The sequence below is a fragment of the Xenopus tropicalis genome, chromosome 1, assembly GCF_000004195.4.
Source record: "Xenopus tropicalis strain Nigerian chromosome 1, UCB_Xtro_10.0, whole genome shotgun sequence".
NCBI lineage: Eukaryota > Metazoa > Chordata > Amphibia > Anura > Pipidae > Xenopus > Xenopus tropicalis.
Window position 1 is genome coordinate 163,338,319 of NC_030677.2, and position 16,569 is coordinate 163,354,887.

Below are 16,569 nucleotides of genomic sequence, written 5' to 3' on the forward strand. Positions count from 1 at the left end.
ATTATGACCTCCTTCTAATTAGCTTGATTAGCTTGTAATTATCTGTGGGCCACTTACTAGTATACCCTTTGCTGTCAGCACAGCTTTAATTTAAAACAGAATACATTAGTCTGCTGAAGTGTTTTTAGGTTTGGAGAAATACAGTTATGCTTTTTACATCGAATTTCTAACCATCATTATTTATGTCTTGGCTTAATGGCTACAGGATCCACGACGACCTTTTTCAAGGGTTTCTAAATGAAACAGTTTATTGTATTATTCCATCTTGTCACTGTAAGCAACTATATTGTTTCGCATAAGCCATGTGTGAAAAGGTTTCACCATCGTATATATATATATGTATACACACACACGTATGGGATCCAGAAACCCTTTATCCAGAAAGCTCCAAATTATGGGAAGGCCATCTCCCATAGACTCCAAAACAGTACCTTGTACTTGATTCCAACTAAGATATAATTAATCCTTATTGGAGGCAAAACAATCCTATTGGGTTTATTTCATGGTTATATTAATTTTTAGCAGACAATGCATGGATTCAAATAATGGAAAGATCCCTTTTCCAGAAAACCCCAGGTCCCAAGCATTCTGGATAATAGATCCCATACCTGTATATAAATATAAGGGCTCATTTGTGCATGTACAATGTGAAAATGGCAATTTTAGGTGTAAGTCATCATGTTTGTTTTACCCACAATGCAGCCTTTTTAACACAATTCCATGTACCCTCCCAACTTAGATTGTAAGCTTTATGGGCAGGGCCTTCTTACACTTACACGTATCTTTAAAAAGCTAGCACTTAAGCTTTGTTTGTATTTATTATTGTATTGACCCCCTGTTTGATCTATTCATTTATTTCTCTGCTGTACAGTGCTGCATTTAGAATTAGTATTGTACAAAAAAATGCATACATACAATTCCAGATGAGAGGTGGCAATGCGCCTGATGCAATTGCAGCTGATGCATACATGTGGAATTGTTTGTGGCAAAAAGGGTGTTTTTTTCAGGGGTCATTTCTGGTGCTCGTTGTTAAAATGACCTGTGTGTCTGAGCAACCTTGCCTTTATTGCTGGGGTACAGTTCAACAAAAAAGTCTGATACTGTGCCGCTGCCACTGCATGGCTTGTTCTTTCGGCTGTATCAAGAACAAGTCCAACTGTGCCTGCTACCAAATGCTAAAAAAATCCACATAGCGGGGTGCTCAGTCAAATAAATTTATATAGAAAATATATTTTCAGACTGGCACACCCTAATTAAATTACATAGTTGTGAACACTTCGCACAAAATTCCGATGTTTTGGTCCTCATCCTTGAGAAAGGTCCTAATGAGGCCCGAAACTTCGGAATATAAATATAATACAGAGAACACACCCGTCACCAAAATAACAGCTCTGGGTGCAGGTCAAAAAATAGACCACATGCTCAGGGACTTGGTGCAAAAGAAAAAAAAAGCTCCGTTTCGAGTACAAATAATACTCTTCTTCAGGACAAACCAGTTTTGTTTGTCCCTGAAGAAGAGTACTGATTGTACTCGAAACAGAGTTTTTTCAATAAGCTTTTTTTCTTTTGCACCCTGAGCGTGCGGCACTCTTTTTCTATGTATATATATATATAATATAAAATGGTACCACACTCATTTAGGAACTAGTGCAAATAAGTAATTTATTAGATATAAAAAAATAATTTATTTGTACTAGTGCCCAAATGAGTGCGGTACCTTTTAATTTACATTTACTTTTAACCAGCACCTGGGACAGCTGACCTATATAGTAAGGGGCTGTGCAAGGGCTGGAACTAGGGGTAGGCAGAAGAGGCACCTGCCTAGGGCGCAACAGTAGGGGGCACTAAGCAGGTATCTTTTCTGCCTACCCCTAGTCCGGGGTGACTAGGGGTATTTCAAATGGTGAACTCTAACTTTTACCCACTGATTAAAACGCTTCTAAAAATCTTGTAGCAATGAATGGAAAATGGGTGAATTTTTTGTGGTGAGCTCTAATTTAACATTTTCATAAATCTGCCCCTCAGTTTGTTCCATCTTGTGTGCAATGCACAGGACAGTTTGCATTTTGTCATAGGGAAAGATACCCCTAGTCACCTTAATGCCACCATCAGATTTATCTGCAATTTCTGGCAGCTTTGAGGTAATTTTTTGTAATTAACAAACTTTTTTTTAAAATAATTTTAGATATTAAAAAGACAAATGTGTTATTTATACACAAAAATATATCTACATTTTTTTTTTGTGAGAGTAGCATTTCTGCTTTATTCTTATCTTATGAGTTACTGTAGCAAAAAATGGGAAGTTGTGCTCACATCTACATTTTAAACCAATGAGGCTGTAACCACAACATTTATATAGACAGCAACAAGAGATCCTCTGCACTTACCCATTATCAATATATATAGGACACTAAGACATGCTGTGCATTAAGCTACTAAGAAATGTATGTGTTTCTGAGCATTTTCCTTTGAGCTATCTATGTAATTTATAGTAATAAGTCAAATAATGGCAGTGATGTGTGTGCTGAAGAATGCCTTGAATCAGTGATGCCCAACCAGTGGCTCGGGGGCAACATGTTGCTCACCAACCCCTTGGATGTTGCTCTCTGGTGGCAAGTTTTGGTTGAATAAAAACAAGATTTACTACCAAATAAAGCCTCTTGTCAGCTGACAGTGTGCATAGATGCTGCCTAATAGCCAATCTTAGTCCTTATTTGGCTCCTCCATGAACTTTTATGATGCTAGTGTTGCTCTGCAAGCCTTTTTACATTTTACTGTAGTTAACGAGTAGAGCTGGCCATACACGGTAAAGATGTGGCCAAACAAGTGGATCTTCTCCCGATATCCCTACCTACAGGTCGGCAATATTAGACTAGGTATAGGCATCAAAATGGCAGGTATAGGCACCGTTGGTTCGGGGACAGCATCAACGAGCCGATGAGGTTCCCGAATAGACAGAAAAATCAAACCTGCCCGATTGAGATCTGGCCGATTTCAGGCCAGATGTCAGTCAAGCAGGCCAGTTGTTCTTGCCCATACACAAGCAGATAACCTGCCGAATCAGTCTAAAGTCAGCTAGAATTGGCCCATGTATAGCCACCATAAGAAAGGTTGGGGACCCCTGTCTTAAATTGTCCCTGGATTTCTTTTTCTCTATCTAGCTTTGTGATATGTAGCCCTTGTGCAATGCAATGGCACAGCAGCAAAGAATCTATAGTAATCTAAATATTTATTTGTGGGTTTCACTAAATCCAAGATTGGTCTGAATGCCAGGGATTTTTAAAACGTTTGCAATTAGCTGATTTGGTAGGAGTCAGTTGCATCAAATCCACACACTTGTTTTACTAACTATATCACAATTTTTGCCAGTGTGGCGCAAATAGCCATATCAATACAATCATTAGATAGACAGAAAGATTGATAGATGGATAGACATAAAGACAAACAATCAGATCAATACCTAGATCGATAGGACAGAGGAAGATCTGTAGACCCACATTTTGATAAACCAATAGATATAATTCAATAAATAGACTGACAGATCTGTAGATAATAAAGACTAACCAATTGATAAATACATACACATTCATGATAGATGGATTAACAGATCAATTCAGACCGATAAAATGATAAATGCACAAATACCGATGGACAAAGGGATAGTTCAACAATTGTAGAGACTAATGAACAGATAAACTGATTGATAGACTGATTGATAAATACATATATCCCATAACGGTGCTTTCTGGATTGCACCCAGGCAGCCCTAGACTACTATTATGTAGTTTGTTAAAGAAAGACAGAAATTGAATACAGAGTTATATAAGGCAGCTGGTATTTCCATGTAAGCATAAGGAAGATGCTGTTCAAGTGGCATGTGATTGTTGTGTACAACACGTGTACAAACAAACTTTAGAACATATTTATCAAACAGTGAAGCTACATCTCATGAGAGTAAAATTCTGCTGCTCTCTATAAATTTCTGTGGGATTTTTAAAAGCATATTTATGCCCCTTATACTAAAACTGCACCCATTACCTACTCAAACCCTGTCCACACTTTAGTAACTTTGTCACAAATTGCACTTCACATCTCTTGGGGCTTGTAACCAGGGGCGTAACTAGAGAAAGCAGACCCTACAGTTGCAGGGGAGCCCAGGAATATAGGGGGCCCAGTAAGGCCCTAATAAATTAGCAGTTGTAATATATCTTGATAAAATAGGTCAATTTCCCAATCTTTCGGGGCAATACCTGTATATTGTTTGCAGTGGGGCCCAGTAACTTCTAGTTACGCCACTGCTTGTAACACTTATAAGAGTTGCTGTGCCATAACAGAAACATTTTTACCTGATCTCTCTACACCCTATAACTTTGATAATCCTGTTTTGGGTATTTTTAACAGAGGTGTCAACATTTTTTGAAGTAAAATTCTGTAACAAACATCATGACCTTTGCAGATGACAATTGCTCTGCACTTCCAGTCATTGCCACTAGCTGGCAGTGTGTTACACACACCAAACTGCTTTATGAAGCGCTAACATTTTCATGACCTTATTAAACTTTCATTTTTCTTCAACACCATGAGATTTCAGCAAATCCCACAAACCAGGCGCAGGATTTATCATGCTTGGGCAACAGATGTCTAAATGTAATACTCGTGTATACAAGAGAATCAATTAAACCATAAAGTTTTATATATCATATATATATATATATATATAAAAATACAGGTATCGGACCTCTTATCCGGAAACTCATTCCGAATTACAGAAAGAACACCTCCCATGGGCTCCATTTTAATCAATTATCTTTTTCTCTGTAATAATAAACAGTAGCTTGTACTTGATCCCAACTAAGATATAACTAATCCTTATTGGAGTCAAAACAATCCTATTGGGTTTTATTACAGTTTAAATAATTTTATTAGCAGACTTAAGGTAGGAGATCTGAATTACAAAAAGACCCCTTATCAGTAAAACCCTATGTCCCGAGCATTTTGATAATGGGTCCCATACTTGTATATATTTATATACACACACAGCATAGTAAAGGGGCCATTCATTTAAATTATTTTATGTCTTGATGCCAGGTAGTAGTTCAGCAAGCCCACACATTCATAAGTTATAACATTTTTGCACAATAAATAACTTTAATAAAAGAATACAGTCAGGTAAAAAATAATTTAAAATTCATTTTTAGCACTTCAGTATTTTTGGATACTTGCCGGCCAAATCCAGTGGCGATGAATCAAAGTTGCCTTGAAGGCATTACAATGTCTGCTCAATAAAATAATTTGTTTTTGATCAGTTTAGTCTAGTTTCTTTACACACTAGTACATCAGGGTAATGCAGTGCCTCCATCTACAATATTTTGTCACTGGAGCAGAGAAGGATATTTAAGGGGCCCTTGTAAACACTGACTACCACCCTCACTTTGATATCCTACATTTGGTCATGGCTCCCTCCTAAGTACAGCAGCGCCCCAGTGTTTGTTCTAAATGTACACCTTAACCCAGTGGTTCCAAAACTGTGTAGCTGGTCACCCTAATGTGGTCCAAAACAATTAAAGGGGTGTCCAACATGAAGATTAGTTGCAGAGAAGTTTCTGGGTGAATGATTATTGGAGAGCGGGACTGCAAAGTATGGCCTGAAACCAAAAAGTCTGGAGACCTGTGCTTTAACCATTAAATAAAAGAGATTTGATGTTGCAAGGTATGTTAATGGGATATTGTCAGCAGTTAAGGCAACAATATATGGGTGATCTGTTTAGATGCTAAATGACTGACAAAACAGATGTGGAATTGGTAATCAAGAGCTATGTGCGTTAAATATAAAGCATCTTCAAGCATTTTCATCCCACACGCGCTACAATTTGGCAAGAAACACACAAACTATTAGCCTTTTTCAGTCTGCCATCTGCGTGCTAAAACTAACTGCATAATATTTGGATTAAAGCTAGTCTTGTCGCCCCCGTGTATCTTGGGGGTTGGTGGGGAGTCAGACTGAAAGTAAAAAAAACAGGGCTTCAGTTCTTAATACACAAAGGATCTTTGGGGAAAAAGATATCTAATAAATAAGGCTTCTGCAGATCCCATGTACAGGATCAGCATTTACTTATAAGGTTAATTTTGGCATCATATTAAGTTCTGTACAGGCACTCAATCTATGGCAATATATAGACTACCATAAGCATTCCATAGGCAATATATTATTATTTTTCTAAGTATGTCAAGATGATCATACTTCATTACAGGCATCTAAGATTGGCTGTGCTTTTTATATATGTCAGTAAACCAATGCAAAAAGGAATTTGGTATTTGGGATCTAGGACAGAGCTGAATTCTTCTGTTTTTGCAACTGAGTATCAAACCCTTGTCATGTGACTTTATTTCTTTCGACAAACAAAAACATAAAAATGTAAATATGATTCTTTAGGGTGGTGCTGCCCCCTCAAGCCGGGGCAATAGACTTGGATTACAACCTGAAGATCATTCAGGCTAATGCAACACAGGGCACAGGGCCTGAGTGTACACAGAATGTACAGGAGAACATATGGGGCTGCTGTTGGTGGCACTGAATTTAAGCTAGAGGGACCCCAGACAGGAATGCTGCTTCTTACTCCCAGGGAGGCAAGCCTGATGGTACTTACTAATGGCCCCCTGTGATAATCTTATGGGAAGGGACCGTATAGTATAGAGAGAACCAAGATTTCTGATGGCAGTCCCCACTTAAGGAGGCATATGGTCACATTGTAAAGGGGTGTCTGAACCCAAAAGATCAGCTTTATGATAATTCTGGACCAAGTGTCAAACTGCAAATCAGACTTCTGATTCAGTTTTGTATTCTTATGTGGTAGATTTTGTAACTGGCTGTTTCCAGTGCATTTATATCTGGTTCACTTCTCAATAAACCAAGAACAAATAATTAACTATTCTCTTTCTGGGTTACATTTTCTTCTAAAATGTAACTAAGAAACTTTTTTTTAAAGTAGCCACTGCATTAATGCCAGCTGATGTGCCATTTCTAATGATCTCAAACTATTTGGAGGTCTGAACCTGAATGTTTTCATCCCAGATTCCTTTACCAATTACAAGGCTGTACCACAGATGTTAAATGAATGAGGTCAGAGGCTGCAGAAAAAGACAATTAGAGCGAATTTAGTGGAATTTAGAACTGACGCACCTCACTTGGGGCAAAGACAGACGGGGCGATTAGTCGCCATGATTCTTTAAAACTCCATTTATAGCGATGGAAAACACAGTCACAGCGACTAATCTCCATGCACAAATATACTAGTTGCTGTGTGTGAAATGTACCACGCAGGACTAGTCACCACAACTTTTGCAGGGGGCAGTTAGTTGCTGTGACTAATTGCCCCACCTGTCTTTGCCCTTAAAGGGATAATGTCATGATTTTTATGGTATACTTTTTATTTCTAATTGACACTGTTTACATAGCAAATAATACACTCTACCATTCAAAATTATATTCTTGAACCAAAAAATGTATTTTTTTAGCTGTAATATTGGTGTGTAGGAGCCATCTCAGTGCATTGTGCCCGAGTCTGAGCTTTCAGAAGAAGCCAGCACTACACATTAGAACTGCTTTCAGGTAACCTATTGTTTCTCCTACTCCCATGTAACTGAAGGCGTCCCAAGCTGGACTTGGATTTCTTACTACTGAGTGCTATTCTGATATCTACTACTTTTAGCAGTACATGTGTCAGTTAGATGCTCTCTTGCTACCTTTCCATTGTTTTGTGGATTGGCTGCTGGGGGTGTAAAGGGAAGAGGGTGATTTCACTCCAAGTTGCAGCTCAGCAGTAAAGTGTGACTGAAGTTTGTCAGACTACATGTCACATGGCTGTGGCACCCTGGGAAATGAAGAATACGGCTAGCAGGATTCTGCTAGAGAAGCTCTATTAACTGTTTCATTAAAAAAAACATGTTTTCCTATGACAGTATTCCTTTAACATTGGCTGGCAAATGATAAAGCAAAGTAGGTATCATAAATCAGCATGTTTACTTAATGCTGGCTTGATTGGTCAGTGATTAGCTGACAAACAGATGGTGAACAACACAGCCTAGAAAAAGCCTCATTTAAATGTGAGAACTTCCCATCTACACTGTGGGCCAGGTCTGATCCTTGGCAGTCACCTGAATCGCACGTGGATCACATGGACAGCTTCTTTAATTTAGTCACCGACAGACTGCACTTTTACCATCTCCAAATACAATCAACTGCTTTTCCAACATGCTTAGAATAAAGCAGTTTGGTAAGGTCAGATCTTCTCCTGGCCACATGTCAACTCACCTGAATTTGTGGGGAGTCTCCCTGAAGCCCCCCTCATCTGGTCAAAGTGTGCCCTGTATTTCCTCTGAAAGTGAATGACCTTGGTAAAGATGTGTCTTTGGTTAACCTCAAACATTATAACTGTTAAAGGTGACATACAGGGGCCCATTCATTAAAGCACGGTTGACCACAAATGAGAAAAATTCGTATTTTTTTCTAATTGTTAAAACTTCTCGTATTGACCACGATAATATTGTTAAAATAGTACAACTTTTTCGTGGTTTTCGTTAAATTCCACGAAAAAGTTAGAATTCATTCAAGCTTTGGTATTGTGACTTTCCTTGGGCCAGGTTGGAGCTGCAGAGTGCCATTGAGCCCTATGGGAGACTTTCCTTGGGCCGGGTTGGAGCTGCAGAGTGCCATTGAGCCCTATGGGAGACTTTCCTTGGGCCAGGTTGGAGCTGCAGAGTGCCATTGAGCCCTATGGGAGACTTTCCTTGGGCCGGGTTGGAGCTGCAGAGTGCCATTGAGCCCTATGGGAGACTTTCCTTGGGCCAGGTTGGAGCTGCAGAGTGCCATTGAGTCCTATGGGAGACTTTCCTTGGGCCGGGTTGGAGCTGCAGAGTGCCATTGAGCCCTATGGGAGACTTTCCTTGGGCCAGGTTGGAGCTGCAGAGTGCCATTGAGCCCTATGGGAGACTTTCCTTGGGCCAGGTTGGAGCTGCAGAGTGCCATTGAGTCCTATGAGAGGCTTCCAAAATCATGCACTGAAGTTTCAAAGCCAGAAAGGTTTTCACGCCATTTACAATCGTTCAGATACAAAAATGTTTGTGACTTTTGGATTGCAACCACAATATTTTCATATGGCCAAGAAAAGAATTTTTGCACAATTTTCTCACATCAGAAATTATTGTGGTTACTCCGAATTTTTTCCAATCGTGCTTTTTAGTAGTGAAAATTCATGCTTTAATGAATGGGCCCCATAGTGTATTATTTATTCACTCTTAGCAGATGCCTCAACCTCTCTTGTATAGAAATTATCCATCTTATTTTTTTCTTAAATTTTCGTATACTTTATTTGATTAATTAAACCAATCGTACATGGCGCTGCATCCATGCCATTGAACCTTTGCTTATCATCAAGGGTTTTAGAGGCTAATAGCTATTGAATGGAAATTTGCAAATGTCCCCATTAGCAGTAGATTCTGTATTGCGCCAAGGAATAACTTACCTGGTGCTTCAATTAATTGCTTGTATACACTCAGGAAGGCCGCTTCTGCTTCCTTGCTTCTTTTACTAAGAGCAACAACCTGAGGGACAAAAGAATGAGTCAATGAATATAATTTTCATAATTTCTTTACCTTTATAATAAATACTTAAACAAAATACAATTTATATTATAATATGTGCCTTATGAAAGAATTGTATATTTGGCATATACATGCAATAAAACCCCATTTTAGGTTTTTTAGGAGACCAGATAAAAATGGTGTAAAATCTTGAAATATGTAAACAGAGGTTTCAGTGTATCTGTAAATATTATAGCTTACCACCCTTTAACAGCCATTGTCTATTTTTGTAGCCGTGACAAGTAGCTGCTACTAGTAGCTCCGTGTGTCTACACCATAAAACAAATAGAAGACTTGGCCCATTACCCTTACTTATATAAAATACTTTCCTGCTGCTATGCGCACTTAATTATAAGAACAAATACTGATACCTGGGCTATATATATGCTCAGTGGAAGAGAAATATTGCTAATCTAAGCAATGATCAATGGATAGATATTCTTAAAGAGCCTGTCACTAGTGATGAGCAAATTTTTTTCGCCAGACATGGATCCGCGTTTTGCCATTGGTGATTGTTTTTGCGAAACAGGAAATTCGTTGTGGAAAAATTTGCTGCACAAAAATTGTTCTCCGCGTCAAAAAAAAAAAAATAAAATATTTTTTTTTTTTGATGTTCAACATTTTCACCGTTTCGCAAATTTTTCACTGTTTCACAAATCTTTTGAAAGATTTGCAATTTTTACAGGGATGCGAAACAGGACAGATTCGCTCATCACTACATGTGAGTGCCACACTGGGTATTCATTTTACCTTTCATTTACAGAATACAAAACAAAATATAAACTAAATTGCTACTGTTCCTTATTAATTGCATCTCAAAACTAACTGTACTGTAGATACGTGTTATATATGCTTCCAAATTGTCATACAGTTTGGCAGACTGTGGCCTCAATGACTGACCATGAGTGCATGTATGGGCACCTTAGCAGAAAGTCTAGAGAGGCCATTCTGCGGTTCCACAGGAATAAGGTCAGTCTGTGTGGACTGGGAAAAGGGAAAGCTGCTTCCCTTTCATGGTGCATGGAGGAAGATTTTGTACACCTAGGGGCTGATTTACTAACCCACGAATCCGACCCGAATTGGAAAAGTTCCGACTTGAAAACGAACATTTTGCGACTTTTTCGTATGTTTTGCGATTTTTTCGGCGTCTTTACGAATTTTTCGTTACCAATACGATTTTTGCGTAAAAACGCGAGTTTTTCGTAGCCATTACGAAAGTTGCGTAAAATCTTGCGATTTTTCGTGGCGTTAAAACTTGCGCAAAAAGTTGCGCTTTTTTCGTAGCGTTAAACCTTTTAAGTTTTAACGCTACGAAAAAGGCGCAACTTTTCGCGTAAGTTTTAACGCTACGGAAAAAGCGCAAGATTTTACGCAACTTTCGTAAAGGCTACGAAAAACTCGCGTTTTTACGCAAAAATCGTATTGGTAACGAAAAATTCGTAAAGACGCCGAAAAAATCGCAAAATACCGATCTTTACGAAAAAAACGCAATCGGACTCATTTCGACCCGTTCGTGGGTTAGTAAATGTGCCCCCTAGGCTTAGACAATAACACAAAAAATAACAAAATAGCAAATAACACAAAAAAGTGGGGAAGATACTGTATTATATCTTCTAAACTTTTTTTCAGTGCTAAACTAATTAACAAAACACACAATTTTCTGGTGTAATTAAAAAAATATATCTTTTGAGGCTAATTATCTCTTTAAACTAACATGGTTTCCTCCAGAGCTATACTTACTGAGGCACAACAGTGGCACTTAGAATAAACTTTCTGTTTTGTTTAGCTTTAAAATGAAGGGTGACTTCTGAAGTATTGATTGGATGTATTGTTGATAAGCAGTCTCCCCTAACTCCTGTGCAAATCCTTCCTCTCTCCCTGGTCTAATTGGGCTCTGAGACAGTGTCTTCCCATCTGGGAGGAAGGGCTCTGAATATAATCATAAAGAATTTAATTAAACTGTTAGCGTGCAGATTTGGCATCGAATTTCCAAGAAAGCAGGAGATGTGTGGAGGGGCACACTTAACGCATGCAGAGACGGCTAGGAGGAAAGATCATTGGCAGATCAGACAAATGGACGCCAGAGAGAAGAAAGGGAGGGTTTCAGGCACTAAAACAAGGATAAATTAAGCACTGAAAGAAAAGACAATCTGAATAACAAAAGGTTGTTGACACAACAATATTTTGTTGACACTCTGTTCCCAATATAACTGTTCAATGTAGTTTGCTGGAATATAAATATTTTAACTTTACTACAGAGCTACGACAATGACAATCAAAATATTGTTGATTATAAACAATCAATAGAACAGGCAGGATTTCTTTAAAGGGGACTTTTAGTGTGCTACAAGCATTAATTAAACTTTGCAAATGGCTGTAACCATTGTGGTCAGTCAAAATTTAAATTTTTAAAAAAAGATCTGTTAAATAAAGACTAGGTATTAAAAACGTACTTTGATTGCTTATATCCATACCCAATTCATGTTCCCAGGCAGAATTTCCCTTTAAAGAAAGCTCTAACAATTTATCTCTCTAAATAAGTGCCTCCGCCCTTCTGAGAACTGGCTCTGTGTATTAGAGGAAAAGAAAAATGAGTTGCAATTTGTGAAGTGATTTGCTGCCTCATTAGGTTGATCTGCCTATTGAGGGTAAGTCAACTTCAGTTAAAAGTCACTGAAATTTCTCTAAATAACGGGATATTTCCACTAGCCTGGATCTAAAGGAGATCAGTGGAAGAATAAAAATATTCACCAGGTAAACTAGTAATCAATATAGTGCCTCTACCTACATTAACAATCCTTACTGACTTCATTCTGTATTCCTTACATTCCCAGGTAAGTCTTCGGTGGGAGAATCACTTGAAATTCTAGTGATGCCCAAGTGGACCCCTTGCACCAGTGTCTCTTTCTCTATATTATATTATACACACACACACACATACACTTTTCTGGGTGGGAAACACAAAAATGTTTAATAGTAACAACATTCAGACCAGTGGTGTGTGTGTGGTACTAATACATGGGACAAAGACAGGCAATATATCAAAGTTTGTTAAATGTGTCACTACAACCCCAACAATAGCAATACCATAACTATATACGTCTATGAAGATTTTCATTCATCCAGGTCATAGTATATCTAGTATAAATAAATTTAAAGCTTGGATGAGTAGTGAAACATCTTCAATGATTACCAAACAAGTCCAGTTGCTTTAAATTTATTTATACTAGATATAACTATATACGCATATTTTGCAATTATTTCTATTGAAAGCTTGGGACATACTAAATTCCTTCCAAGCACATCCCTGATCCTAAAACGATGCAAAATGAAAGTTTACTTTGGATTTACCCCAATCATTTTTAAATGAGAAGGAAAGCTACTGAGGTATTTTATTCCCAACAGATTAGTCAAAATAGTATAAGCTAGAACACTATATTTATTCTGCAGAAAGCTTTACCATACCTGAGTAAATAGCCATAGAATCTCCCTGTGTTTAAGAGAGTGAGTGTCTGCATCTCTGGACTCAGATTACAGCAAAGAGAGGAGGAGGAGAATGGAGAGGAGAGAGGGGAGAGGAGGAAACTGTGCAAACTTCTGCAGTGCTAAGAGAAGGAAGTCTGACACAGAAGATCATATATACAATATATATAGAAGGAAATAAAGAAGGAAATAAATGTGGTGTTTTTACCTTCCTTTCTCCTTTAAGAAAGAATAAATACCAGAATTATATTTAGCTCATCTTTAGACAAAGGGTTTTATGAGAAAATATACACAATACACAGGCCAATAAAAGCTGCTGATTTGGTCCTTCTGGACCCAGTTGTCAACTTTTTGGCCCTTGTATTGGGGCCCTTCTGACAGGCCTTCGTGATCGATATTCAGATATATATAGGCACCCGATGGCCACCCCCTAAAGTTGCCACCCTGGACATGGGCCCTCGGATGCCTGTATATAAATATAAACAATATATACCATATATACTCGAGTATAAGCCGAGTTTTTCAGTACCCAAAATGTGCTGAAAAATTAACCCTCGGCTTATACTCGAGTCCCTCCAACTAACAACCTCTGCTACCTGATTCCCTGTGTGCTCTTCTGTGCTCCGCTCCTTTCTGGTTCCTTGCCCGGCCCCCCGGCGTGACATCACACGCTCCCTGCTCTCAGCTCCAGTGTCTGTGTCTGAGGGGGAGGGAGAGCCTTTACAAGCAGGCAGGAATGGAACTGTTTGAAGCAGACAGGCAACGGAACATCAAGCCTGCATGCTATTGAGGTGAGGAGGGAGGGAAAGGGAGGGAGCTCCTTGAAGTAAACCTCAAGCTGAATCCTCTCAGTTTATGATGTGCTCCTTTTGATAGACAGGTTGAAAAGCAAGGCATTAATGAGTAATTACTTCTCCAGGTGACCCTACTAGAAGAGGCAGTAGGGGGAAGCCTGGCATCTCCATACTCATTCCCTGCACGTATTTGTTCAGTAAGATTGATAGATCCTTATTTTATTGGAATTTATTTTGATTATTGAAACTTAGAAGCTGCTGCATTTCCCACCCTAGGCTTATACTCGAGTCAAAAGTTTTTTCCAGTTTTCTTAGGTAAAATTAGGTACCTCTGTTTATATTCGGATCGGCTTATACTCGAGTATATACGGTAAATACGACCCTAGTGACATGAAGGCGAAGATTGTCAGGGTAAGGACCATATTGGCTCTTTATGCATTTACCGTTGTTGTGATCCAGTTGTTTAGACCTAAGAGTGGGCCTAGTGGTTTTGTGCTAAGAAGAGATTTTAATGGGCTTTTACTTTATGATATCTGAAAGATCAAAATAATCGGACTATAAATAGAAATGATTAACCTTGCATATTACAACCAAAAACAGTTCAGACTTGCCCCACTGGGGTAAGACGTGGATTGATATTTTAGAAAATTTAAGATATGCAGAGATGCAAATTACAGAAGGACCCCTTATCCAGAAAACCCCAGGTCCTGAGCATTCTGAATAACAGGTTCCATAACTGTACTCTGGTTCTGTGCACATTGGATCCAAAATGCTGACGCCAGTCATCATAACTAGGGAAGCACTGAATCCAGGATTCGGTTCGGTATTTGGCCAAGATTCAGCCTTTTTCGGCAGGGTTCATATTCGGCTGAACCGAATCCTAATTAGAATATGAGTGGCGACATTTAACCCTTCAAAATCCTAATTAGCATATGCTAATTAGGATTCGTATTCAGTTTGGTATTCGGTCGAATCCCTTAACATGGATTCGGGGGTTCGGTGCATCCCTAGTCATAATATCATTACAATGTTGCCATGTCTGTGCACCAGGCTAGAGTGGCACATGTTGCAGCCATATATAAGTAAACACACGCTTAGGACTCAGGCTCATGACTAATTATTTGTCTTTATTTGAAAGTTTCCGGGTGCACTCTAAATTGAATATTATTTATGATTTCACCTGTTCTGACTGGTCTGACTCTGACAACTGTATAGAACCAGCTGGAGTTAATACGTCAATGGTCGTTTTGAAAAGTTGTTTTTTCTGTGCACCGTTGTTACCCTACTATTGTAAAAGTACACAGCACTAAATAAACTGACTGACAAATCACGAGTGAGTGCATAAAATTCAGCATTTTATAGCTTTAATGCATAATAAAAAAATCCCATTATTGTTAATATGTCTAATTCAAGGATTTGTGAGCAGTTTAATAATGTCTCTTTTCAATATCAGTAAAAATAATACTGTGTTTCTTATTGAATGTCTTGTATGTATTGCTGTTCAAATTAGAACACTCTTCTGATGATTTATAAAAACGTCCCTGCTAGGAACTGTAGAGATCTCATTTTTTGGGGGGAAAAATTGTTAAGCATTAAAATACATTAAGAACATGAAACGAGCTTGAGTACAATAAACTGGCAGTTAAGAGATGAATAATTGGGGCATAAAATACATTGTCAGCATTTGTATGGGAAATTTTTAGTTTTTAATGACAAGAGTATAACAGTTTGAATGTGCTAATTTCCTACAGCTTAGAAATGTATTAAGACCTGCCAGCCCAAATCTAACAGACAGTCCGCTGAGAATCGCTATGATGCTCCAGCCCTGCCTTTCTGTTACTATTAGAATGGGTTAGTACTTGCGTAAGCAAGAATAAAATTGCTGTAGTGTGTAATGCAGAATTTCACCAATGTAATTTATGTCGCTCATCTAAGTCCTTATTAAACATCAAATGCCCATTAATGCTTTAGTGCAAAAGCAAAAGCAGCGTCCATATTTCCTAAACTATCTTGCGCCTAATTTGTTTGGAGTTATTTACACACACACAAGAGCTAATGACTGCATTTATTTTGGCACTTTGAATGGTTTTTGTTGCTATTTAGGTCAATTGCAGCTTCTGCTATAAATCATGTTTTTTTTTTGTGCTGAAATAAAACTACTGCAAAAGACAACACTTGGGGGCCATTTACTAACACTCGAATAAAGTCCCAAATTTTTGCAAGATTTACTGTGACAAAACTGCTAAAAATCCAAAACTGACAATTCACCGGCTAAAACTTGCTGAGATCATGTAGAAGTCAATGGCAGATTCCCTTCCCTGGAGGAGCTTTCTTTGCTTCGAAACTTTCGAGGTTCTCAGATTTTTTGACACTGTTTTTTTGTGTAACAATTTGAAAAAGTAGAGGATTTGTTGTGACATTTAAAAAAATTGGAGTCATTCAACTTTTTCCTGCATGTACTTTTTCAGTTTCAGACTTTTTATTAAATGTCAGACATTCGTGGAAATGAATTTATTCAAAATCTTAAAAAGAAAAAAATGAGGAACATTAGAAGTTTAACTATATCTGCCCCATGGGCTTATATGAGTTATAAATTAACTGTACAGGTATGGGACCTGTTATCCAGAATGCTTGGGACCTGGGGTTTTCCAAA

The 16,569-nt window shown here is 38.2% G+C and overlaps 1 protein-coding gene across 2 annotated transcripts in view; it reads right to left on the minus strand.

Moving 5' to 3' along the window:
- The window catches only part of cux2 (cut like homeobox 2), a 202,566-nt gene that overhangs the window by 63,665 nt on the left and 122,332 nt on the right, over positions 1-16,569 (minus strand). For both annotated transcript variants that reach the window (NM_001134814.2, NM_001244953.1), the window contains 1 exon segment: positions 9,522-9,600. In NM_001134814.2, the coding sequence (NP_001128286.2) occupies positions 9,522-9,600 (79 nt within the window).